General features: G+C 45.3%; 1 protein-coding gene across 9 annotated transcripts in view; it reads left to right on the top strand.

Moving 5' to 3' along the window:
* Positions 1–26,745, top strand: part of PALD1 (phosphatase domain containing paladin 1) — a 200,005-nt gene extending 173,260 nt beyond the window's left edge. For all 9 annotated transcript variants that reach the window (XM_075000268.1, XM_075000271.1, XM_075000274.1 and 6 more), the window contains one exon: positions 17,259–26,745. In XM_075000268.1, coding sequence (XP_074856369.1) covers positions 17,259–17,408 — 150 coding nt within the window. In that variant the 3' untranslated portion in view covers positions 17,409–26,745. The remainder of the gene's footprint in view (positions 1–17,258) is intronic.
* The last annotated feature ends 317 nt before the right edge of the window (positions 26,746–27,062 follow it).

Below are 27,062 nucleotides of genomic sequence, written 5' to 3'. Positions count from 1 at the left end.
CTGTTGCCCTGGGACAGAAAGTTGTTTCAGGGATATTTCTGCTACCACTAGTAGCATACTTTTGGGGCTAAGCTAAGGGAGAATTCATGTGTTTTGATAGTGGGAGTTGTTACTCACTGTCATTTAATTTATGGCAAGGACTTCCATGAAAAAGTTTGGGATGGATACAGGCTAGGAAGTGTGGATAATTAAAGTATTGTCCTATATTTTAAGAGCTGACAAGTAATTGTATACATTTGCTTTGAGTGACCCTAATTGTAGATAGACCGAGCTTTGTCATTTAATACAATGTTATCTTATTCTGGGATCTGTCAAATTTGGCGTTTTCTGTGGTAGCACCAAGCACCCTGCTTTAGTGGGTCACCGAGGGCGTCTTGAACTATCTCTTTCAAGAGTTTGAATAGGTGTCTTAAAACTGAATATGCTCTATTTTAATTATTGTATTATTCAAAAATAGTTCTAATTTTATGAAGTTAATTTTTATTTCAGATTTTTTTAAAAAAATGATTGTAACTTTTTCCATTTAATTTTTTTTAGCAATGTTTAAATGGATTTCTTCATCCCTATAAACATGTATCATTCGCTGTATTGTAACAGAAAAGAGCTGTAGTCAGTTTGGTTTCCAATAACATTTTCTTCTAGTTTTCAGACTTCAAGCATTGATTTAGCTTTGCCAAAACAGAGCACTACTCCACATTTCTCAATGTTTTCTCTTTTTTGTATCTTTATGGGGAAATAATCCTAGTCTAGGTTCAGGCTCATATTGGTTCATTCTCTGTCAACATTTGCTCAGTTATGCCAGTTTTAAGGACTGTACCTGCTCTGGTGGTTTTGTCTCTTTTTTGTTTGGTTTTATGAGAAGCAATCCTATTCCAGGCATGTCCTGTTTTCTTGGCACAGCCAAACCCTTACATTGCTTTAAGGTGTGATAGGAAGATACTGCATACAGAATTTGGTGATCCTCGCTCTTACCATTTAGGAGGAGTTTTTGATCAAACAGACATACTCTCTAAAATATATAGTAGATACACATATACATGTACGTGCTTTTTTGTGGGTGTAGGAGAGGTTACAGTTCCATATCCTAGAGGATTTACCCAGTGTTGCTTGAGGGGGGCAGAGGGTGGGGTCGGGAGTCAAGGCTTGAAGGTCTCGGAGCATCCTTTGGGGCCACCTGTGATGGTGCAGTCAGCACTAATCCAGTGATGGTGACCCCCACAGATGTACAGGGCCATGCTCCCCTGCTGATGGCTGCTCCTGGCGGGGCCAGGACTATACTGCCCATCCTCTGCTGTCAGTTCCTCTGGGCCAGCAGGGGGAGGGAGGCCTACACTGCCTGTCCCCAGCTGGCAAGTCCTCTGCGGGGCTGGGCTGCCCAACCTGTGTTTCCTTGGGGGATGGGGGAAGGGATGCTCTGCTGCCTGGTCTGCATCTCCTCTTGGAGGGGACTTGGGCTTCCTTGCTGGGTGGCACTGCAGTGTTCGTGGGAGCAAGGCAGCAGGGCCACTGGCTGATGGGATGCCCCTCCCCTGCCCCACTGTGGCCAGGCGAGTAGGACTTTGGGATAGGAGGGCCATTTAACCATAGCCAGCGAAATGGCAAGCACTGGCCCCTACTGGCCATTCTCTTCCTGATATAGCCGCTCCATTATCCCTCTGCGGTGTAACCATCCCCTGTACTCACTGCCCCCAGTGGTCATTGTGAAGCACAACTGTACCTGCTCTCGGACCCCTCCCTTTCCATGTTATGGAAAATTCTCCCATTCCAGAAACTCCCCATTTTCCTGGCACAACCACACCCTGACCTGGCTTTGTTAGGACAGGCAGAAGCTGCATGTCGAATTTGGTGGTCCTAGCACTTACCGTGAAGGAGGAGTTCTTGACACACAAACTGACAGATGGACACAGACTCATATATACGCATTTTTGTGACATGAATTTCCATTTCTTCTGCATTCTTCTTTCTGCTGCTGCTGCTCTTTCCTGGTTTATAAATGTGACAAGTGTCCTGAGAGGTTAATAGCTTTTTTGTCCTGGAAGCAGTTTTTGGGCTAAGATGATTAACAGCAGCTTCATTAAAAGGGCCATGAAAGAGTAACTTTCTTTCAGCACCCACCATAAGTGTACCCCTCCATTCCCTCCTACCCATAAAATATGTACACTGAACAAACAGAAACCTCCGCTCAGCCCCCATCCAATCATACTGTAGAGAAGGAATCCCAGTAGTTTGAACAGTTTGGCTATTTGTACCTTTCTAAACAAACAGAAAAGGAAACAATACAACTCTTCAGACAAATCTGGGCTGGGTCTCCTCTCCAGGGAGTGAGGTCACCTTGAGGAAATGAGGGAGATAGAGTGAAATTGAAAGGATGCTTGTTGGGGCAGTGAGGCAGAGACAGGCTGCTGCTCTCTTTTTCTTTTTCCCCCCTTCCCGTTCTCTCTTTTTCATGAGGTTTTTTTTTAAAATTGCTCCTTGAAAGCATTATGCTCCTCCCCATTATTTGTAAGCACAAAGGGCTTTTTGAAGCTTCTCCTTTATCAGGACATTGGCATCTCTCATACCCTAGCAATCAACTCTTTCTCTGCATCACTCCTAATCATTTGATACAAGGAAGGTTTTTGTAGATGCATGAAAAGGTTGATTGAGGTGGTGCACACCTCTCAATACCAAGATTAAGCTCGTGTGTGTGTTTGTATGTGTTTTTGAAGTATAAGGGGAAGGGGATGAGGGGACTAGCTGAACTGCACATTTGTACAAGCTCTGCAGAGGGAGGCAGGAAGTCCCCGTGTACTTAAAACAAAACTCAAACAACATTTCATTTGAATAGAATCAAGGTTACTTATGTGCAACTCTCAGTAATACAGTCAATGAAAATCACTGGTCAAAACAACTTTCGTTTGTGTGTTTTAACTTTTCACAGTTGATATACGTTGTAAGAGTGAGGGAACTCACTGTGGAAATGCAGGGTCTGCACGAATGCCAAAGGTTCTTAGATGTCACCCTTCACTGTAAAATGAGCAAGGATCGGTGGTCATGTCCTGCTCCTCCTTTGTATCCTGCCATGTCTGGGGGAACTAATGAGCCAACCACCAGAACAAAGTCAGTGATGGTGAATCCCAGTCATATGCTGAGGCATCTTGGCACATGCTAAGAAGACTATAGAATCTGACCACCTATCATGCATCCTGCTGCATCCCCAGCCCATGTGAGACATACTCTGGTAACAGCTTAAATGATCATCTGAAGTGCAAATCCTACATCTTAAACCTAAGCTAAAATTGTTTTTACGTGATGGTACCTAGCCACAGGAACTGAAAGGGAGCAAACTCCATTCTACTTCCTTGGTCAGTTTAATCCTTTGGGCATCCAGGTCATCAGACTTCTCATGGTGATATTGCTTGATAGGATGTCATGAATTCTGCCAGCAAACATTAACTTGGAGGGAGAAATATGCTAAACATAAACCAGCATACTTGTCAGTGCTCTCCCTCCATCACTGTTTTCTGTAGCATACTGAATGTATACTGTACATGAACACAAATCAATTCTGAATACTTCTCTGTAGTGAGGTGTAGTCTGAAATACCCTCCCTATAGGTTTGTTTCTAAATGGCGTTCTTTATAAAAGCCACTGTTCTATTTTTTTAAGGCCTTACTGGGTCCCAAAGACTCTTTTCATAAGCAGAATTCATTGTATAAGGAAGAATAAACTTGATTTGAACAGCATAAGCTCTGAGTCTGAAACTGGAAACCACAGGTCTATTTTCTCTAGGGAGAAAGTACAAATTCCATTTCTTAAATGTCATTCATACACTTTATTTTAGTGTGTATGTACACATGCACACATCTACAATGAGCCATACCAAAACCCTGGATCCAAACAGCCTATGCTTTGAAAAAGTTCTGACCTGGAAAGAAACATCATAAGTACATGATTTATTAATTTATTTTGATTTTTAAAACTCTTACATTGGAAAAATGTACATGCCTTAGTCCTTTAGCTTCTTAGGAACAAAACAAATGTGACCCTAGTATAACTAAACCTAGCAACTGCTTGCCAACCAGGAAGTAAAATAAAAACTAAAACACGACTTTCCCTCCTTGGAACCTGGGGAAAAAATATTAGCTCTGCAGTAGGCCCCAAAGACCAACAGATTCAGGCTACATTGCTGTAATGTGGGTGCCTACCCTGTTAAGGGCCAGTAGTTTTGGAGCTTGAGAGTCCCACACAATTAGCCCTGCCTGCCACACCTGGGATGGAGTGTGAGTGTACGTAATGGAACCAGGTGGATGTGAGAGAGCTGATTCTCCCATGACAGTCAGCAGGAAGCTGCAGAGAGAGTTGTCCTGAGAAAGAAACGAGTGAAACTGGAGGGAGAGACTCCAGTAGAAGTTTATGAAGGCGGGGATTTGCTGCTGGGCCGAAGAGGCTGTAGCAGGGGACACACAGGATATGTCTGTGCTGCAGTCTGTGACTAGCCCATGCCAGCTAACTAAAGCTTGCAGGGATCTGTCTCAGGGATTGTTTAATTGTGGTAGAGACGTTCAGCTTGGACTACAGCTCTGACTGAGGAACTCTACAAGGAGGGAGGATCCAAGAACCCAAGCTACAGCCTGAGAACAAAATATCTACACCACAATTAAACAGCTCCTTAGCCCAACCTCTGCAAATTTGTCTGCCAGCACAAGCCAGCTATAGGTTTTTACTTGCAGTGCAGGCATACCCTGAGAGTACATCTGTGTTGCTATCTTTAGCCCCATGACATGATCGTTGTGAGGCCCACGTCAGTTGACCTGGGGACTGAGACTCCCTGCATTTTGTTTTGTTCTTATTTTTTCCGGTGTATATGTACCCTTAGTCTTCTGGACAAAACTCCAGGCCGTGTGATCTCCTGGGAGATCCTAGCAGGAAAGTGTGGAAGTGTGGACTTGGGAAACATCTGAGAACTTCATTTTGAAACAGATTTTATTATTTTCGTCAATCCAGTCTCGAAGAGGGAAGTGGGTGAACCAAAGAAGGGTTGTTTTAATAGTTTGATTGTAGGTTCCCTGAACTGAAGAAGAGGGATACTGAGGTAGGGTGCCCACAAAGTGACTCTGCACTACAAAGGGGTGCTAGGGAGGTGTCCAGGACATTTACAATTAGATTTGGATATAGAGGAGGTCCCCGTTATAAGTCATCTTGTTACAAGTTTTTGCTCATATAAGTTGTCGGTTAAGGAAACTAAATGAATTATACATCACACAGATCCTCGCTTAAGTCATTTTTCAAGGGACCACAATCCTTTGCATTGTCCTCCTTACTGTTTGTAAGTTTTGAAGTGAACACATTATGAGTGCACATACTTTATCTCAATATATTCATGTAATCCTTTAACCATGGCTGGGAAATGAAGTGTTGATGCAAAGTTAAGCGCTATTTTCAAGAGGCAACATGTTTGTGTGAGTCCCACTGTGAAAACAGAGGTGATAAAGCACATTAGAATGGTGAACAGGCTGCTGACGTTGCTCGCCACCTTGGCCTATCTCCGACAACAGTTCACACTATGCCAAGAATGCTGATGCTATAAAGGAAAAGGCTAAGCATACAATGCGGCCTTCTTCTGTAAAGATCGCCTAGCAAAAAAGCAAGGTGATGGAAATGATGGAGACAATTTAGGCTATGTGGCTGGCTGATGTGCATATGCAGAATATGCCAGTAAGTCTTAGTGCCATTCAGGAGAAGGCAGTGAGGTTATTCAAATTCCTGAAAGATGAAGAGGAGGAGGAGATGGGAGGCATTTCCAAAGAAGAAATATTTAACGCTAGCTGTGGCTGGTTTCAGTTTCCAGTTGTGCAATGGGTTCAAGAACTTTAGAGTGTACGGTGAAGCAGTGAGTGCTGACATGGAGCCAGCCAAAAAGTGTGAAGCAAAGCTGGGAGAGCTCATTCAGGAAGGAGGTTACGAACCACAACAAGTCTTTAATGCGGATGAGAAAGGACTCTATTGGAAATGAATGCTGAAATGAACCTACATTTCTGTTACTGAAAGAAGTGTGCCATGCTTCAAAAGACCTCCTGACACTCTTGCTCAGTGTCAGTGCCAAGGGAGACAAGAAAATTAAACCACTATTCATTTATCATAGCAAGAACCCTCATTCCACGAAAAATTAAGTCAAGTCTTGTATCCCCATCATATGGAAGTCTCAGCAAAGACTGGGAAAACAAAGCAAATATTCTGTGACTGGTTCATGGATTATTTTGTTCCGGAAATGAAAAAATATTGCAAAGAGCAAAATCTAACATACAAAATTCTTCTTGTAGACAGTGCTGCTGTGCATGACTTAAATTATGAATCATTATGCCCCAACATTAAAGTTGAGTTTTTACCACCACACACTATGTTGCTGATCCAGCCAATGGATTAAGGTGTGATTGCTAACTTTAAAGCCTATTATCCATGTAAGACATTCAGGAGACTCATCAAGGATACAGATGGTGAAGAAAAACCAGCCATGCAGGAATTTTAGTAAACTTTAAACATAATGGATGCAGTGATGCACATTGGCACAGCTTGGGATGAAATAAGCGTTGGATACATGAAGAGTGTATGGGGGGGAAAAAAATCTCTGCTGAAGCAGTGAATGACTTTGTTGTTTTTTATGAGACCACAATTTGAAAAGAGTTGGTGATGCTAGCAAAGACTGTGTTTGACACCATCTACGAAGAGGATTTGACTGAATTGCTTGCTTCTCATTCAGAACCTCTGTGTAACGAAAACCTGGAACTGCTGAATGAGCAAGCATTTGAAGAGGAAAGCCAGGATGATGAAGAAGGAAGATAAAGGACTTACAGTGAAGTCTCTTCAACATATTTTTAACATTGCTGATGAAATCATTGACACAATCAAAACTCGTGATCATCTGACTGATTGGTCTTCCAAGCTTGCACATCTCCTAAATGACAGGTTGCCATGTCACTGAGAGATTTTTGGATGCAAAATTTTGTGGTGGCATGCAGACAACGCTAGAGTCTTTCTTTAGAAAAGCAAAGAAAACCGAACCAGTCACAGAAGAGGCTGGACCGTCAGGCCTTCAAGAAATGGAAGAAGCAGTACCACGAGTTGTTGCACAGACTTTAGGCGTTGAGGAGGATAAAGAAATTGGCATATTGGATGATGAAGAGATTGTGGTGGATGACACCCTGTCCCATCTCCCTTCCCCACTTAACTCTCACCAAGCAGGGGGTCATGTTTCAGTATCCCTACTTCTGCCATCAAGCACATTTAAAAGGTAAGAATAACAATATACTTGTCTTATGTAGTTCTATTTATTGTTTTTATGGGTTATAGGTACATTATATGCATGTACATGTGTGTAAACTGTATGTGTTAGCAATATATCGCAAGCTAATTAATTATTCCTTACGAGTATTAAATCACCTTTATAAGTTGCTTTGCTGTAAATTGCATTATTTAGGAACATAACCTCGACTTAGAATGGGGACCCCAGTACTGAATTCTGAAGTTCAGAGCCATCCACAGAGAAAACCTTGTTAGCGGTTCCAACTTCATTAAACTCAAAGTTGTTCAGACTGAGCACCTCTAACTGTAACAATATCATGCTGGAAGAGAGCCATTATTGTCAGTATGCAGTAAACTCTCGACATAACGGACTAATGGGGGTTAAGGGTGTCCGTTAAAACTGAAAGTCTATAGTGGAGGGTTTACTCCAAGGGTTTACTGCTCTGGCTCCCAGCCACCAGCGTTCAGCTCCTGGGGTTCTGAACCGCCACTGCTGCTGTGTCGTCCGTGCCGTGTCGTTCCCCGCCTCCCCCACATCTGGGATCACTGCCGCAGATCTCACCTGTGGGAACAGGACACGGTGGTGGGAGCTCTTCAAGCCACAGCCGGGGAACCCGCGGCTGTGGTGGTTCTATCCATGGCCAGCGGACCCTGCAGCTACGGCGGTTCTAGCTGCAGAGGGGGACTGGTGGCATCTCTCGTGAGTTGACATCTATAGTACTGTAGAGCACAGTGCTGTACCCTAGTTTCTTCATGGATTAGGCTAGAGGACTTTCATTATTACCGATGTCCAGTAAAACAGGGTCTGCTGTATCTAGGGCTTCCTGTATATGTGTGTGCACGGAGGACTCTGTATATTTGTAAATCTTGTCCTTTCATGCCTTTTGCACCTCAGCATCCAACACAAAAGTAAAATTGAAGATGCAGTGTCTGCAAGCAATGTGTACCCTTTAGCTGCTACAACTATGAGTGATGTTAGAGTCTGGAGTTTTGAGTTACCCTGGTATTTTGCGCAAAATACTGTTTTAGAGGTTAACGGTGTAGGAAAATAGGAAGACACTAAATGTGCGCTGAAAGAGCCTTGGTACAGTGAAAAAGGATCTTTCAGGATTAAGTAAACAATGAGGAAGCAAGTGTGGTGTGTGTGTGTGTGATGTTCAGCTACTGAATCATTCTGAGCAAGTAGGAAGGTAAAACAGAGTGGACAAAGGGAGGCGAGAGGCCTGGGACACTCTTTTTTAAATCAGTGCATTGAGACTAGCCCCCCATCTCTGGTTTGTGTAGGCAGCAAGTGGGGAGTCTATGGCTTGTGTGTTGTGGGAAAACCATCTCCCTTCTCTGTCTCAGTTACCCTGCTAATTCATATTGGCATGTCTGATCTTTTTGGAGAGAGATGAAAGGGGCATCTGCCAACTCCTGTTACAATCACAGTCTGCCTGATCTCAGTTGAAGGGACTGTGCTGGAAAGAGGACATTCATCACGTTGAGTGGAAGGAGGAAAATGCCGTTACTGCCCCATCCAAATCGGGGGTGTAGAATGCACAGGGAGGAAGGAATGTTATCTGCACAGCTTTACCCAACATTCTTTTTGAAATGAAGTTGGAGTTGAAGTGTGCTCCACTGTGTTCAACCTGAAATAGCTGAGGGGAATGGCACCTCATTTATTTCCTTGTTTTTGCTTTTAAACAGTGGGAGTGGGGTGGAGCGGCAGCCTCAGTTCTTCGAGTGCCTTGAGCAAAACTGAATTACAGAGCTATGCTTACCTCCCCTCTCTTTCTCTCACCCCATGTATGGTTAGACATGAGTATGAAGCAAGAGATCTCTTTGCTAAACAAGTAAGGCATTGGGATTCCACTTCAAAGGCAGCAGCAGAAGGCTTTTCACGCTCTCAGAGCCTGTTTCACTGAGAAGTTGTACTTGTATAGCTAAAGTGGCACAACTCTGTAGTGTGGCTATACCAGTAAAAGCTGTTTTATAACTATTCCTGTAAGGGCAGAGGAATAAGCTACGTATTATCTTTCTACAAATAAAACTGCATCCATGCAAAGATTTGTAGCACTATAACACTAAGGCTAGGGTACACTGTAGCCATATCTCAAAATAACATACACAATTTGTACTGGGCAAATTGCATAAGTTATTTTGAGGTAACATATTTTGAACTCGGTGCCTTCCAAATGGCACCGAAGTTCGAAATAAGTGCTTGTTTCAAACTTCCCACTACCCTTCTCGTCTATCCCGAAACAGAAACCTCAGTGTAATTGTAGCCTAATGTTATAAAATCATGCCGCAAACAAAATTGTTATAACGTTGGTACAAATAATGTATGTAGACGAGGCCCTAGTCAGAGAAGCTACCAATATTGTTGATGTGCCAGCAGCAAGAGACAGAGCCCTGAAATTCTAATTCTCCTGCATAATGAAAAATACAGGTCTGGGTAATGCTTTGAAGTTTTAGAGACTCATACTTTGGCTAATCTACACTTATCTTAGACTAACATGGAGAAGTTGGTCAGAAGTGATGCTGATGTCTTTCCTCTCCACAGCTCTCTCACTCATCATCAAAAACATATGTGCTTTTTCTGCCTTATGTGTTCCTTCTTGTAAACTGGAGTCTGTGCATCATTTAATTCTCTACCCTTATATTTGCATAGTAGATTTCCTTATTTGTAAAGCACCATTTGTGGGTGGGAGTGATGTCCTTGTCTAGTCTGGAATGTCAGTTCCAAAATGTCTAGCTTGTTCTATTGGCAAACTGCACTCACATCTGTGATTATTTTTTATACTAATATTTAAAATTTCCTTTGCCTTTGCTTCCTTTTCACTCTTGAGGGGCTCTGAAGTCAGAGGTTCAGTCTGTGCTCTGGGGATTTGTTTAGAATGTGTTTTGTTTTCCGGGGTCAGAATGCCATCTGCACTAGGCCATTTCAGTAAAACAAGGGGGTTCAGCGCTCAGAGCTAGAGACAAGAACAAGCACCACGATCCCCCTCACCATGTACAGCCACTAAAAATTCCAGCACTTTCAAAGAGTAGTGTGTTTAAACCCAGTGTCCTGGCCAGATTCCAGCCTCAGTCATTCTAGTTTTTGACGTCCGATTCTCCCATTACTTACACTCGTAAATGAAGTTACACTGAGAGAGGAGAAGCACCCCCTTCCTGTCTAAAATCCCTCTGTCCTTTCAGTTGGATACAGTATTCTTCCCCTCCCTGCCTTCCAAAATGTTAGGCAGCATCACTTAAATAGCAGTATGATTCCACACCAGAAGTGACTCTTTGCAGAGGCAGGTGATTGATCCCTGTATATTTCCTCTCTAACATGCTTGAGATGTTTCAGAATGAAAAATGTTATATGAATATAAGCAAAGTCCTACATCCTATGCAACAGGGAGGCAACAATCCAGGAGTGTCTTCTGAAGTCTCTCCATCCCCTGTGCAGTGTACTGCAGTACAGAATAGGCTGTACAGTATGCCTTATTTTAGCATTTTATATTACATTTATGTTGCACTACGCTAACACATTCAGTGTGCTGCTGACTTTATTTTTAGGTTGAGAATGCAGGATTGCATTGTGGAAGTTATGGAGATCGGTTGGGGGACCAAAAAGCTTTGGTCGCTGTGTGGAGGACAGAAGAGATGGGGGTTAGTAGTATGGAGAGAGAAACACTTTCTCTTTCTTTTCTGCCTTCTAGGTAGAGGTGAAAGTCACTTTAAATCTGGGGAGGGAGAACTAAATTCCTCATTTCCTACTCCAGCAACTATCCACTGCATCCTGGCCTAATCTCTACTTCTATGCCAGTAGCAATGGAGGCATACAAAACTACAGTTGAACCTCTCTGCTCTGGCATCTTTGGAACGTGACCAATGCCAAATGAGAGAATTTGCTGAACTGTGGGAGCTCAACATTTTTAGAAGCATTACCAACACTTCCATTGCTTACTGGGCTCTTGAAAGACATAAGAGGTAAATTACAGCTAAATAACAGCACAGACTGGCAGCTGTAAAGAAACTTTACGGGACCATGGGAAGTGTGTGCATACCCATGATAAGTGATCATCCAGCTAACTAAAATCATGCTGGATTACAGTTGTTGCCATCAAGTGTTTCAGACTAGAGAGGTTCAACCTGTAGTATGTGTGAATAGTTAATACGATGACATATAATGCACCTTCATTAGGGTTCAAAGTGAGATGAATGAGAAGAGTTCACCCTTCTCAGAGCTTTATTCCATTGGTTTATATTCACTTTACATTTTGCAGGCTTTCTCTGCAAGCATAGCAGTAGAGCCTTCATTTAAAAAAAAGTAAAACTGAGACTCTAGAGCTAATGCAAAGAAAAAGATGCCCTGAGTCCTGAGCCAGTTCCCTTTCTGGTCTCTCTAAATCACACCCTCAAGGGATAGGCCTCTTGTGCTCACCAGTTTTGGGGCGGATTCTCACAGTTCTTCTTCAGGTGCTTGCTCATACCTGTTTTGACCTAGGTGTGCGCTCTGTGGCTGTCAGAAAGTTTTTCCCTAGCAACTACAAGTCAGATAAGCTGGAAGCCCCCTGGAGTTGTACCTTTACGGAGCCTATATATGACCAAGCCAACTTGGCACTTCTTCAGTTCCTTTCTTATGGCCGGGGAAGCTGTTAGCACTGTGGCTCGAGTTCCTGTTGCTACGCCACATCTCTCTAGCTCTCCTCTGTAAATAGTCACAGAGAGGTAGCCATGTTAGTCCGCTTTCCCATTCTGGAACTCAATTCCATTCCCCACTCTAGTCCAGCTCCACTCATCAGGACCCTCACGGGTCAGGCTCTCGGCATCTGTCCTCTGCAGTGTGCAAGGCCTCGCCTCCTCAGCGTTCCGACCCCTTGCGTAAGTCTCACTATCGAGGCAGCTCTCAATCTTGATGCCAGTCCCATTCGTGGTGCCGTGCCAGCCCTGGACACTGTCCTTCATCTGGGCACTGATGTCTTTCCCGACGCCGGTCCCTGTTCTGATGCTGTTCTGCTTCTCCTCTTCCTGTCTCATGGCACCGATGGCCTTCTTGGCACTGGTCTGGCTGTTGGCACCAAGCTCACTGTCCGCGTTGCTCTTGCTCACCTCATCAGTCTGATGGGTTTATGTGCCCCACATTCAACACTGGCCATGTTCCTCCAATGGCTCCAGCTGGGTCAGGCCCTCCATGGCCTTTCCATTCAGCATCTCCTGCTTCTTTCCCAGGGGGCTCCAGGGAGTCTGACCCTTTCAGCCTGGAACAAGATTCCAGTGCCTCTCACTGACCTCCTTTCTGGTGGCCGTTTCAGACACCATACGTATAACACGAGGTGCAGGGCACCATGCCACCTAATCGGCCACATACATCAGCTACCTTATGGGGCTCCTGAGGCTACCATGAGCCACCCACCTCCAGACTCTCATCTCCTACTCCTCCGGAGTCAGCCCCCTGTACCCCCACCTTATCAGCTGGAGGACCCAGCGTCAGTGGCACCTCTTTTGGCATCTTCCAGCTCCTCTCTAGGCAGAGTGATGACAGGTGGATCAGTCTCAGAGTCTTTGCCCACAGACTTCCAGGTGCTCCAGGACCTCCTTCGGTGTGTGGCTACCAGCTTCAGCATCCCAGTGGAGGAAGGTGCTGAGTCCATTGACCCTAGCTGCAATCTCCTTACCTCAGAGGGACCCTCACATGTGGCCCTCCCATTTAACAATCCTGCCCCTTCAAGAACATGTGAAGTGAGCGGAGGAGAGACTGATTTAAATAGCATGCATCTGCTCCCTTGCTGTTGGCATGCTAAGGAAAGAGTTCTCTTACAATCAGCTCCTTTTGTATTACTACCTAGACTCCCTGAATAGACAGTTCCTGCAGCCTAATAATTCATGAGAGCCTCTTCATTAGAAGTGTCCTGTATTATCCATGAGGATGGGAGATAACTGATGTATCAGCTTGGGGTTGTACACTGGATACATAAGCAATGTCTTTCAAACAAAAAGCCATTGGCCAGTTCGCTCTTTATCCATGGCGCCATGCACAATTTTACAAGACCAATATGTCCACCACTTCTCAATGACCGCCTGAGGTCCCTTCCAGCCCTAGGATTCTATGATTCTATGCAGGGGAACCCTTTAAGCCACAGAAGCAGCAGCAACATTCCATGGCCTTTAAACCACATGGATGCTCATGCTTGTACCAGCTCAAAGCTTGCTACTCTTGCCAAAAGCCTCCCTATCAATAGCCTTCTGGACCTGGGGTCAGTGGAAAAGGTGTCCCTCCATACAGGGGCCAGAGGTTCTGCTCCTGATACTTTCTGGTTCCAAAGGCAAATGCGGGGTGGGTGTTTGTAACTTACCCTGGATCTCAGGAAACTCAAGTGTGTTGTATCCCTCAAGATTCATAGAGTGTCTCTGGGTACCATGGATCTGTGGTACTGGTATACCACACTCGACCTAAAGGAAGCTTACTTCCACGTTTCCGTCCATCCCTCCTATTTGCAATATCTATGGTTTACCCTGGATCACCCGCATCTACAGCCCTCCCTTTTGGGCTCTCTACTACCTTCAGGGTGTTCACCAAGTGCCTGGTGGTGGTGGCCTCCTTCCTCTGCCACAACAGTATCTGGGTCTACCTGTATCTGGACAACTGACTCCTGCGGGGTCATTCTTTCTGCCAGGTGCAGGCTCAGGTGGCAGTCACCAGGGAGACCCTGCTGGTGCAGTCAGCACAACCTTGGTCCTGTGGCTACCTCTATACTGCAGGTGCTAATCTATCTCATTTCCCTGCAGTATCAAAGCCTTGCTCCCTTCTGCCATAAAGTCAAAGTGTTTATTTAAGAAAGAAAGATTATCAACGTATAGTGTGCACAGTTTGGCGAGAGACAGAGGCTGGCATAAAGAGAAGTCTTCTACTAAACCAGTGAGATCAGAGGTCTTAAATGTTTGGTAATCAGGATTTGTACTGAAGATGTTGCACACACCCCCCCCCCCACCCATGACCTTCTGCAAACTAAACCACTTAGTCAGGAAATGCTGAAGTTGAGATTGTACAGGCAAGTTTACCTCTATTCCTCAATACTAATATTAGCGAGAGGAGAATCATACCCTGTGTATGTTTCAGTTAACAGTGCTGCTGCCGTGAATAAACCTCTGCTTGTCTGAGCTTGTGTTTCAATGCCTGTTTCTAATTCAGCATGGGGATGCTGCGAGTGACTTAATCTTATCCTTTCCCAGAACCTCCACTTTCACACACACCCTGCATCTACTTCTCTCTCCCCATAGCCAGCTGCTGTCGGCTGGGGAAGTGAGCTACCAATCTTGTATGTAATTAGTTATTTACTGACAAATGTAACAGAGGAGCTGCCATTTTTTCCTGTAATGTACTAGGCATTCATGAGCATTGATTCATGCACATGAATAAAATAAGGACTTTTTCGTCACTTTCCCCTTTGCCAAAATTCAACAGGCCAAAAATTATTTCATTAACAGTCAGCATTTGGTCAATCCTCCTGGATGATTCCTTACAGTAAACATCTATACAGAAGCTTTTTTCTCAGTCCTATCTGTAGGTTTGTTACACTCTAAGGTGCTGAAAAAGATGATCATCATGCCATCTTGTATTCAGGTCTTCCTGCATAATGAAGTTACATGGTCATGTAATCAGTCATATAATTTTCCTTCTGTGATAGTACATGTCCATTAAGTGCCTCTATCAGTTGTATATTTCAGTCTGTAATCACAATGTGATCTATGTTCTTGACTTCTAAAATGGTGTGTTAGATTATCAAAGGGGAGCAGACTGTTCCAATGCACTCACCCACAGGAGAGAGACAGGCATCATGCTAGGGACTACAGGTTGAATGGATCCAATTTGAGATTTTACATCAATATGGTAATTTGACCAGGCCCCACACAGGGCGGATGGCATTTTGTTGAACCTGTGAAAAGGAATCAGGTGGAGTGAGATTGAGACAGACACACACAAGGAAAGATCTGGGTGTTTTAAGAATGTAAATTGGGTCTGTGCTATTTGTATAATGAGGTTAAATGTATGTGTCAGATAGAAGTAATTTAAAAATATTTGCTTGTTTCTCTAATGCTTTGTCCCAAGAATACTTTAAGAAGCCTCCTGTTCTGCAGAGAAGGATTGAGGCAAAGCTGAAGGTACTTCAGGGGATGTATGTGCTTGGGTTAAGGATTAAAGGAAATCTTTGGGCTGAAGTGTTGTCATTCCCTCTCTGCCCTTTCATAAGCACTACATTTTTAGCAAAAACAAGGCAACATTGTAACTTTTCCAGAACTCTGCCAAAACTAACAAACCTGCAAATGCTAACACAAACAGTTAAAAAGTGGCTTATAAAATGTTTAAGCACCAGATGTAGGAACCTACGAGGTTTTATTTGTTACCATATATATGACCATAGTGCAAGATTTTGTTAGGTTAAAGCGTGCACTGGACCTGTCGCAGCTGTTCTTAACTACCAGCTCTTACAACAACCCAGACAAGTGTTGGAAAGTAATATAACAGTACACAAAATTTCCAATAAGTTCTTGCTCTGGATCGGGGACAGCTTTTTGTTTGAGAAAGTGCAGGAAGTAACCAGAGGAACAGCCATTTTGGACTTGGTTGTTTCTCAAGGAACTAATAATAAAGCATAACTGCAAACTATCCTAATACGAAGGCAAGAGAGGGAGAATAGTAAGAAGCCAGTATGACTCCAGGAGCTGTTCAGTGAACTGTAAACAAAAGAGAATTCTGCCAAAAGTGGAGTATGGACATATTGCTAAGGTGGAGTACAAAAGAGTGACACCGGCATGTAGGGACAAAATCAGAAAGGCAAAGGCACAAGATGAATTACACCTAGAAAGGAATATACAAGACAAAAATAAGAGGTTATTTAAATACATTAGGAGCAAGCGAAAGTTGAAGAGTATGAAGGTCCTCTATTTACCTGGGAAGGCGAAGCTGATAACTGATGGTCTCGAGAAGGCTGAGTTATTTAATGACTGTTTTGCTTCAGAATTCACTGAAAAGGTTAATGGTGACCAAATGCAACCAATATTAACAACAACAGGGAAGCCAGAACAGGAAAAGAACAAGCTGAAGAATATTTAAGTAAGTTAAAAGCATCCAAGTTGTCAAGACCTGATGAAATTCATCCTAGGGGCCCAGTGTTCACTGTAAGCTGAGCACTTGGGCAGCCACCCAGGAGAAATTCAGTTGCTGCCCATCTAATTAGCAGAGTGCCCACAGCCATCCATAGTGGGCAGCATGTGTTTGTTTAGTGGTGCACAGTTGCACATACATTGGTGCACATAAGAAAACTTATTCCACCCATGGATGGAAAAAAAAGTAGAGGAAACACTGCTAGGGACCTTCAGGAACAAGCTGAAGCAATCTTGAAACCATAAGCAACTGTCTTTGAGAACTCATAAAGGATGGGTGAGGTGTCAGAGGCAAGAGAGAACAAACCAATTGCCATCTTTCCTCTTGGAAAAAATAGATAGTGCATAACCCCATATGCCCAAAAGTGAGGCCTTCGGTGTGTTTTTGTTTTTGTTCTTGTGGGATGGTTGTGTCAAGATGGTGAAATATGTTAATACTGCTGAAAGGAGTTGCTGGGAGTGGAGACCAGAGGTGCTGCTTGTTTGTTAAAGAGTCCTGTGATAAGAGCTTGTTTTACACCAAACAGAGGGAAAGAAAAATCTGCTTTTCCTTTCTTTGCAGAGATACGCAGAGCTGCAAGAGTAAAATCTGCTGCTTCCCTCCATTACTCTCACATCCCTACTGTTGTATAGAAAACATATTTCCATAAGTGGCGCCCTTCTTTTTTTGTATGGCATTCTTTTTAATCCTGTTCACTTACCCAGGTAGTTTTACATCAAGGGCAACTAGAATAGTATGCTGGTAAACTTCCATGCTCGACACAATCCAGCCTGTATACTCAAAGACTCTTCCTTCTGCCTCCCCTCTCCCCTCCATCCCTCCCCACCCTCATTGCTTTCAGGTGGCAGCCAAGGCTGGAGTTTACGAGATCCTGAATCAACTAGGGTTTGCTGAGTTTGAGAACCCAGAAGACAAATCTCTCTCCAAGCTCCGCTACCGCTGGCAGGAACAGAACCGTAGCCAACTTCCGTTCCGAGGGGAGTTCATTTAGGACCTGACACTGTGAAGCACCTTGGAAATTTCTACATTTCTCCAGACTTGGCTGGTTCTCTTGCATTTTATGGGTGGGGAGGAGGGAGAATATGCCTTAAGGAAAGATTTTGTTTCCAGAAAGATTGGAGGGGGAATGGGATATACTTTAAACTGACTTTAAAAAAACCCAAAATGTATAATGTTCTGTTAGACACAGTAAACATATTGTAAATTAAATAACAGACAGGTGTCTAATCAAAAACAATGTGTAATGTCTAAAAAATCTCTGAAATGTTTAAAACAATCTTCTGAATTTAGTGAATGTGTTAGCAGCAAGTGCCAAATTTTTCATGGCCTTCCTCATTTTCCCACTATAGCAGTGCAGACTATGCACTATTTATAGAGAGTCATATAAATGTAAAAGCATTTGCAGGCTAGCCTAGGATTCATGAAGAATCCCCTAGGCACTAGAATAAGATCTGGATTTTTATGTTTGTTCATATTTATTACACTTTTAAAAATTAACTTTATTAACAAACTGGAGGCATTTGAGGGGGGAAAAATAAACTAAAGCTTCCCACAGCTCTGGTTTGTTCAAAACCCGTTTCCAATGTTTGTATGTTTTTGCTGCAGCATAGCACTGAAGTTTCTCTTTAGCAAAAAGCCAAGTTTTGTGGCTCCAGAAACAAAAGAAGAGTTATTGGCCCAACTGAAGTCAACAGGAGTTTTGCCACTGAATTTAGGATTTTACACAATATACCTAAAGTGATCTAAATAAATAAATAAATAGAAGGGATTGGAAAGACTGAAAAAATAAAGCCAACTCAAGAGTGTTCAGATAAGGCATAAAGTTGCATTCCCATTGTTGCAGCTGATGGAGAAGCTGGTTGCAGATGGTTTGGTGATCAGAAATGGAAAGGTGAATGAATAGGAAGACTAGGATGACCAAATATGACATGAAGCACAAATGTACAAGTATGCAGTTTGTCTCTTTAAGAATCTGCTTTCATCAACTGCCGGCAGTACAGGAGGCGCATACATCAGAAATTAAAAAGCAAACTTTTTGAAAAAAATTAAAATGCCAAGAACTGTATGTTTTATTTGGAACTGTTCCTATTGCTACTTCAAAATCCAAGTGCCAAGGCTTCTGTTTATTGAGCATTTTATTTTTAGCTTCTTTCTGAAGGAGCATTTGGTTTTGTTTACTTTTTATAAATGCGAAGTGTCTGATCAAGTATTTTACAACTTAAGCAGGATATTATAGTGTTTGAATGATTTACTGGTGATATAACTGAATAGATAAACTAGTAATCTGCAGAAGGCAGTTGCTGTTTCCTTTGTCTCTTGTTACTTCTGTCACAACTATGTGACAGAACAAAATGTTTTCACTTCTCTTCATCCCCTGTAGTAACTGAAATTTGGCTGTTCTAAAGTGACATAAAGTCAAATTAAAATTGAAGGTAGTGGCACTGGTATGCAGAGAATTCTGAACCAGCCTTGTTTTTTATTGATTTCTGCTACGAACAGGTGTGTATCAATTGTTGTATTCAGTTCCTTTCCTTTCATACAACGGAATATATACCATATTTTTTGCCTAACTACTGTAGAGCTGTATGTCTCCGCTTTGTTTCTAAATTTTATGTGATCTTTTGGGTTTCTCCAAGTGTGTTGTTTGTTTATTTCGTTAAGCTTAAAGATCTTTTTAGAGAGTAAGGTGCTTAAATACCTTTGAGGATCTGTGCCTCAATGTTCCCTGCTTTACCAAAACAGGTTTGCAAGAAATTGACTGACTTAAGCCGTGTCGACACGTGCCGGCTACTTCAAAGTAGCCGCGCCACCGTCGAAATAGCGCCTGCCACGTCTACGTGTGGCGAGCGCTATTTTGAAGTTGAAATCGACATAAGGCGGCGAGATGTCAAAGTCGCTATTCTCATGAGGAGATGGGAATAACACCCTACTTTGATGTTGAACGTCGAAGTAGGGCACGTGTAGCCGATCCGCGTCTCCCAACATTGAAATAGCGGGGTCTGCCATGGCGGCCATCAGCTGAGGGGTTGAGAGATGCTCTCTCCAGCCACTGCGGGGTTCTATGGTCACCGTGTGCAGCAGCCCTTAGCCCAGGGCTTCTGGCTGCTGCTGGTGCAGCTGGGGATCCATGCTGCATGCACAGGGTCTGCAACCAGTTGTCGGCTCTGTGGATCTTGTGCTGTTTAACGCAAGTGTGTCTGGGAGGGGCCCTTTAAGGGAGCGGCTTGCTGTTGAGTCCGCCCTGTGACCCTGTCTGCAGCTGTTCCTGGCACCCTTATTTTGATGTGGGCCGCTTTGGTGTGTAGATGCTCCCCTGCAGCGCCTACTTCGATGTAGTACTGCCCAACGTCAATGTTGAACGTCGACAGCACCAGCCCTGGAGGACGTGTAGACGTTATTCATCGAAATAACTTATTTCAATGTTGCTACATCGAAATAAGCTATTTCGATGTAGCATTCACGTGTAGACATAGCTTTAGTATGTTATCAAGTCCTGCTAACATCCAGAAACTGGAGACACTGTTCCTGCCCTTTCCTCAGTGAGGCCTTCTCATATAGCCTCTCAGGCGTACAAGCTCTGGTAATTCAGTGGTTGATGCAACTGATGTTCTTTTGATGACTGTTAATGAAATTCAAACTACTCTGAAATAAGTTTATCTAGGATCTATTTATCTCTATATGGGACATGCCAGGGCCAGGTTTTCCTTTTGTGCAACTGAATGGAAAGCCAACATACATTTCTGAAGGATGACCACTATTTAGTGGATGAGACATGCTGTGAGTGGCAAGCACCACAGAAGGTTGCCTGTTGAATTAAGGCAGGGGTCAGCCACCCCTAGCATGGGTGCCAAGAGTGATGTACAAGCTGGTTTTCATCGTCACGTGGGGAGGGGCAGGGCTAAGCTCCTACCTCCCCCATGCAACTGGAAGCTTGCTCAAAGCCAGGCTGCCTGTGAATTAACAAAAGACCAGCTAATGCTACCAACCACCACCTAAATGGTAAAGCTCTGCATCTTAATTTATTAGTGAAGCTGTTGTAAGTAGGACTATTAGTGACTTTAAAAAAGTATCACTGGCATTTGGACCATACATAGAGCTCAAAAGGTCAAATTTCAGCTCTCCGCCTTGGAAAAGTTGCTGACCCCTGAATTAAAGTATAGTTTTTAGAGGCGCTGAGTGCCCACAACTCCACTCAGTCCATATCAGCTGCTAGTGCTATGCACTTCTGAAAATCAGGTCTTTTGTGTCCTGGGGGTGCCTGCCCAAACGTTATGGTGGTAGTTGTGTGAGGAATGAAGATGTGGGGCGCTCACCTGCACTGGCCTTTAAATTTTGGAAGAGTCAAGGTAAAAGAGGACTTAGAGGCTGGGTCTACACTAGCAAGTTGTTTTGAAAGTATTTCAAGTATTTTGGGGCTGTTTTGAAAGATCCCGTGGAGCATCTACACACAAAACGCATTCTTTCAATAGTAAATCGAAAGAATGCAACAACTTCTTCGGAAGCATTCTTCTGACCTGGATAAGGAAGAGCACCATCTTTTGAAAGAAAATGTGTAGATGCTCTGTAGTCTGCTCTTTTGAAAGTGGAGTTCTCCATGGCACCAGCCAGCTGGCACACGGAGGCGCTCTGGCCAGGGCCAGCAGAGCTCTATGCTCCCAGCATCCAACCACATTTAAAGGCGCAGGGACCCATAAACCCAGTGGCAAGAAGCTGAGGGCATGCTGGCAGCAAAGGCATGAGCCTAGTGCTGCACGCCCTTGCAGGTACACAGGGAGCTGACAGCTCAACCTCTGCACCTGATGGCGACCAGCCAGCAGCCCTGTGACTCCTAGGGGCCCACCAGAGAGCTGGCCAAGGGCTTCACAGGAAGAACCTGGATGGAGTCTGAGCTCTACAGCTCATGCTCTGGTGGGATGAGGAGGTCCTGTGGGAGACCACAGGCAAGTGGCAGAACGCCCCTGCCTTTGCCTGGCTGGCCACCATCGTTCCTGCCTGTGGTTGCCCCTCCACCCCGCAAACTAGACCAGGTCAGGTTGAGGGTGAAGTTGATGCAGGAGGCCTATGTCTCAGCCAGGGATGCAGCCGGCTGCTCACGGGCAGGACCCACCAGCTGCCCCTACTTCTGAGAGCTGGACAGCCTCCTTAGGGACAAAGACCTGCTGCTCCTCCTCAAGGTGCTGGACACCAAAATGGAGGTGGAGGATGAGCGTGGACCCTTGACCCAGAGCACCATCCTGGAGCCAGAGCAGACCTCAGAAGAGAAGGAGGACTCCAGCAATGGGATGCTGGTGATCACCATGCCCTCCTCCGGTCCATCAAACCACGAATTCTCAAGCAGGGCCTCCCTGAACCTCCTGAAGGGACTCTGGTAGGTACCTGGCACGTTGTACACCCCCAGGCATGGGGAGGTGGTGCCTACCTCTGCTTCAGCTGGAAGCTGGCCAGCCACGTGGCCAGTGGCCCCAGTCAAGACATATGTCAGACAGGTGAGCTGCCCAGCCAGTGAAGAAATCCACTGGCAACACTCAGCAACTGCTCACACAGACAGCACCGCGGGCTGCATGCTGGGGGCGCAGACTGCACCCAGTGGGTGCCCCATCCATGCAGGGACTCCTCAGTGTCCAGGATTCCCCAGGGCCTCCAGGCCATTGGCCTGGGAGTGTGGGGGGGTGGGGAGCTGGCCACGGAGGTGCAGGGCTGCAGGACTCACATGCCATCTCCTTCTCCCCTTCCATCCTTACAGCTGTGCCACCAGAGGGTTGGGCGAGCCCCATTCAGGAGCTGGGGAGTCCTTCAGCAGGTGTGGAGGGAGCTGGGCCACTGCCAACATCGGTGCCTGGGTGGGCCCATGGCTAGAGGCCACGTCACTGCAGGTGGGACGATGGGGATGCCACCTGTGCAGCCACCCTCTGCCAGCAAAATGCCATCCTGCAGGACTGGCTGGCACTGGAGCGGACCAACGTGGCTTGGTGGTGGGAGACCTGTGCTGAGGTGGCGTGGCGTTGCGTTGCAGACCCTCACCCAGGCCATCAATGACTGGCAGCCCCAGTCTCCTCCCACTGCCCTTCCTGCTGTTGCCCCAGCTGCCCCCACCCTTTGCTGCCCCTTCCCTTGCTGCCCTGCTCATGCCTGACCTCCTGCCTGCTGCTTTGTGGGAACTTGGCCACTGGCTCATGGCCATGGTAGGCCCTGCTGAGCCAGCCCATCTGCCCCCTCCCACACTTTCCACTGAGACCGAGACCACTTGACCCCTCCTACACCCCTATCTCCCCGTGGTTCCAGCCCCATGCCAGCCCTGCCTGGGACGCCAGAGCCGGGGCTGTAGGGGCTCCTGCAGCCACCATGGCTCACAGCCCTTCACTTCCTTGGAGGACTGTGGGCCCCCTCTCCCTGTCTCATGCCCTCACCAAGGTACAGTTACCCCCATTCAACTGGATACATAGTTAGATGCATGGTTCTCACTGCACACAGGGTTTTAATACTACAGTAAAGACTTTAATATTTCCTTGCCCCCATGTCCCTCATGAATGATGGGGGAGTGGTGAGTGGTGGATATGTGTGTGTGTGTGGTGGGGGGTCCCTGGGGCCCACAAGCAAAGGCCTGGTGGAGGGCCTCCCTGATCCTCACTGGATGCGGTGGATGGGACTGTCCCTGTGCACATGGCGAAACAGGGTAGTGGCCAGCTGCTTGTAGCTGGGGCTGGCCTTGGCAGCCCACCCCTGCATGAAGATCTCATCCTTGCTCTCCATCACATTTTTGAAGAGCACAGCATGCCCCCTCAACATCCAGGAATGTCAGAAGGCACCTTAACCAGCCCTTCAGGCCTCCAAACATGCATTCCATGGGGTAGCAATAGTGGGCCTGGTTCAGCCTGGTGTTAAAAAGGTCTTGTGTCGGGACTGGGTGGCCAGTGTAGGGTTGAATGAGCCAGGGCTGCAGGGGGTAGATGACGTTGGCCACCATGAGCAGGTGCATGGTGACATTACCAACTGGGAGTTCCCACAGGGGAGCATAGGTCCCATTCTCCAGGCGAGCCCCGAGCTCTGGAACACCCGCACGTCATGGGCCCGATACGACCAGCCCACACAGATGTCCATAAAGTGTCCTTTTGCATCCACCAGAGCCTGAAGCACCAAGTCGTAGTTCTTTCTATTAATAAAACAGCCCGTGCTGTGGTCTGGGACACCAATAGCAAAATGCATCCCATCCAGCACACCAAAACAGTTGGGGAACCCTAGCACAGCAAATCCGGTGACAGCTGCATCCAGGTCCCCAATGCAGAGGACCCTCCAGAAGAGTACGGTGTTAATCGCCTTGATGGCTTGCATGGGATGGAGTGCTTACACTCTTGTGAGGGCGTGACAGGGTGCTCCAGGCCCTGTCTCCCCACCCCCTTGCAGTCCCCAAGGGGTCTCCCTTGCCTAGGAGCCACCTCTTCCCTCCCTGTGATGGGTGTCTGTCCCAAGCATGCCTTACCTCCATGAGGACGGCCCCAACAGTTGCTTTACCCCCACTGAACTGGTGCCTCACAGACTGTTAGCTCTCCGGCATGACATGCTTCTCAAGGGGAAAAGTGGACTGCATGAGGATGTCTTGGTGTTGGAGGGCGAGTCCACGGCACAGCTACAGGAAAGTCCACTTGGTCAAGCGGAAGTTCTAGAGCCATTGAGCTTTGTCCTGCTCACACATCATGAGCCAGTCCCATCGCTCTGAGATGGTGGGATGGCTCCATATGTGCCAGAGCACCCAGGGGAGGTGTCATAGATGGGACCCTATGGAGAAGGTCTGCATGACCGCCGAGGGGGAGGTCGCTCACCAGAGGAGGTGGAAGGCAGCAACAACCGCCATGGCCAGCAGGTGGACCGTAGCATCAGCGAGCTGCTGAGGGATCTGTGAAGCTCCAGAGAGGGCATCTGGTCCCTGCAGGAGGTCTGCTGTGCTGTCTGTGGCAAGGCAGGCCTCAGTGTGTGCATGGAGGGGGTGTTTGGGAGGGGCCCTTTAAGGGACCACCTGGCTGAGGCTTCTGGAAGGGCTCGCTGGCCATGCGACCGTGTCCATGGCGTTCTCTGCTCTGTTCTTTCAAAAGGGCAGCCAGGGCTGTGTGGCCACTATCTTCTGAAAGAGCAGCTCGAGCCAAAACATTTGCCACACCATGAGAGGTCAATGTTGTCTAGCAGTATTACCAACACTTCCACTGCTTACTGGGCTCTTAGAAGACATTTGGAGCTAAATAATACCACAGAATAATGAAAGCCAGGACTGGTGGCTGTAAACAAAATTTATCAGGCCATGGGAACCTTGGCCACACCCATGATAAGTGGACATCCAGCTAACTAAAATCATGCCAGACCACAGAAGTTGCCGCATGAGAGTGTGCTTGACTAAAGCAGTTCAACCTGTGTAGTCATTTTAATAGAGCTATTATTGTGTTCTCAAAACTTTTAAAAGAAAATCTGACAATGTAATTTGCAACCTGGTCCTCTGTGATTCACTACTTAGCACTAACCTGGGCTACTTTATTATCACCTTCCCTGCAAATCTCGCTGCTTCTCCTTTAACTGAAAAGTAACTTTTTGTTTGGATTTCCCATTAGTTCACACAGTAAAACTTCTGTGAGTCTCTTATTCTGGTCTCTTTGCAACAAGAATGTTTTCCTCGGGTAATGTTTCTGAGAACATTAAGATCTTTCAGTGTTAAATTCAAACTGCTGGTGAGAGTGATACGCCTCCTTTCTCCACATGTGAATGCTACCCAAATGAGCACGTATATAACCTGTACCATGAAGATTGTGGGGTGGGGGTGGAGGAAGGGCTTTACATTGGGATCAGCGCTTGGATGGGACATCTGCAAATGCACAGATATATGCAGACTATGGGCCAGCTCCCCAGTGGTAGAGCATCCTGCTTCATTGACTTGCATGGAGCTATCACAACTTATGCTAGCTTGGGATCTAGTGCTTACTTCCTTGTGGCCAAACACAGTTCTCTGATTAGCATTGTGAACAATCTGTGCCACCTTGCCACACCTTGCCAGATGAAGCAGAACTGAAGCAGTCAGATTCCACTGTAGATGTTCTATGATGCATGCAGGGCTTCTACCATTCACAGACAAGGGGACATTGCTGTACCAAACAGATTTAGGGCTATTCATCATTCCCTAAGGCTGCAGATCATTCATTATGGGCCATCTCCATAGCCTGTATGTTACATATCCAATCTCTTCTCCACAGTTTCAGCATTCTGAGAGTCACCTTTCCAGCTTTTTGTGTTTTTACTGTGTATTTTTTTCCCATTTAAACAGCTTTGAGACAGATTAACTATAGATGTTTCTTTATGGGGTTCTTCTGTGTTAGTGAAGAAATAGTTTAAAGCATAGGAGTTCAGGGGTTTTGGCACATTTCCCCTTGTATGTTTAATAGTATGATGCTGGGACTGATTCATAGTATAAAACTGGCAGCTTAACATTGCTCAGAAGAGAACAGGCCTCAGACATTCTTCCTCTCTAGAATTTACCCACCCCAGTGTACTTTTATTTTTGACTGTTAAATTATGGTGTGCTTCTTGATCTTCTTGAAAAAAGCCATGGTGGGGTTTTTAAGTGGGGCATCCTAATTCTTCCATTTTCTGTGGGAAGAGTCAGCTGTAGGAAGACAATTTTACTGAAAGTTTGGGAAAACTTATTCACTGTGGAAAGAAATGCTTAACTCACTCAGCAATGAGATTAAAATAGTGTCCATCTTGTTTAGTCTTTTCTGCTGGTCTGTAGGACCTTTGTCTTTTTCCATTTGGTACAGGTGGGTAATTGACAGTTCACTATATCTAATTGTATTGAACATGGAGTCTGGATTTATTGTGATTTTTCTTCGGAACTGAGGTATTTGGTATCCTTTATAAATGTCACTTTAAATTCCTGCCACTGCTGGCACATGAGCTCTGTAGCAACCTTTTGGGCAATATTTTGAAACATGGCCTCTTAATTATGTGCTGGCGAAAATCCTGAATTTTTTTTCACCCATGGCATTGGGATTCACCACTTAGTTCTGATTATCTGTATTACTGTTGTATCATTTTTCTATCCATTTTGTATGCACAAGCACAGTTTGGTGGTGGATGCTAAGGTATTATTACCAGAGATGACCATCACCTCATCCCTGTGAGAGGTGTCAAGAGGGACAGATGCTATATAAGCTCCAGAGTTGAAGCCTTTTGGTTTGTTTTAAGTGGAACTTCAGTGAGGTTTAAGTCTATATTGGGATGATTATATGGTCACAGTTTGTAGAACATATTCACACATGCAATGCTAACACTGGTCTTGGAGTTCCTGTTCTGAAATATTATGAACTGTTAATAAATTAGCACTGCTGATTATTTGTGGTATTCTTTCTTTATACTCCCTTAAATATAACTCAAGGAATGGTTTTCTGAGAGTTGGTGCACATGCTAATAAGGATACATCCACACTACGAAATTAGGTTGCATTTGTTAAGGTCGATTTTCTAGCACCCAGTTTTACATAGTTGAGGGTGCATGTCCACACTGGCACATAAAATCAATGGAGTGTGTCCTCACCTTCAACTTTGTAAGGATGCCCTGTGGGTACCTATCCCACAGTGCCTGCTGCCCCATTGCATTGTGGGTTTTTATC

The sequence above is a fragment of the Carettochelys insculpta genome, chromosome 7, assembly GCF_033958435.1.
Source record: "Carettochelys insculpta isolate YL-2023 chromosome 7, ASM3395843v1, whole genome shotgun sequence".
Lineage (NCBI taxonomy): Eukaryota > Metazoa > Chordata > Testudines > Carettochelyidae > Carettochelys > Carettochelys insculpta.
This window is presented reverse-complemented; position numbering and strand designations above follow the sequence as displayed.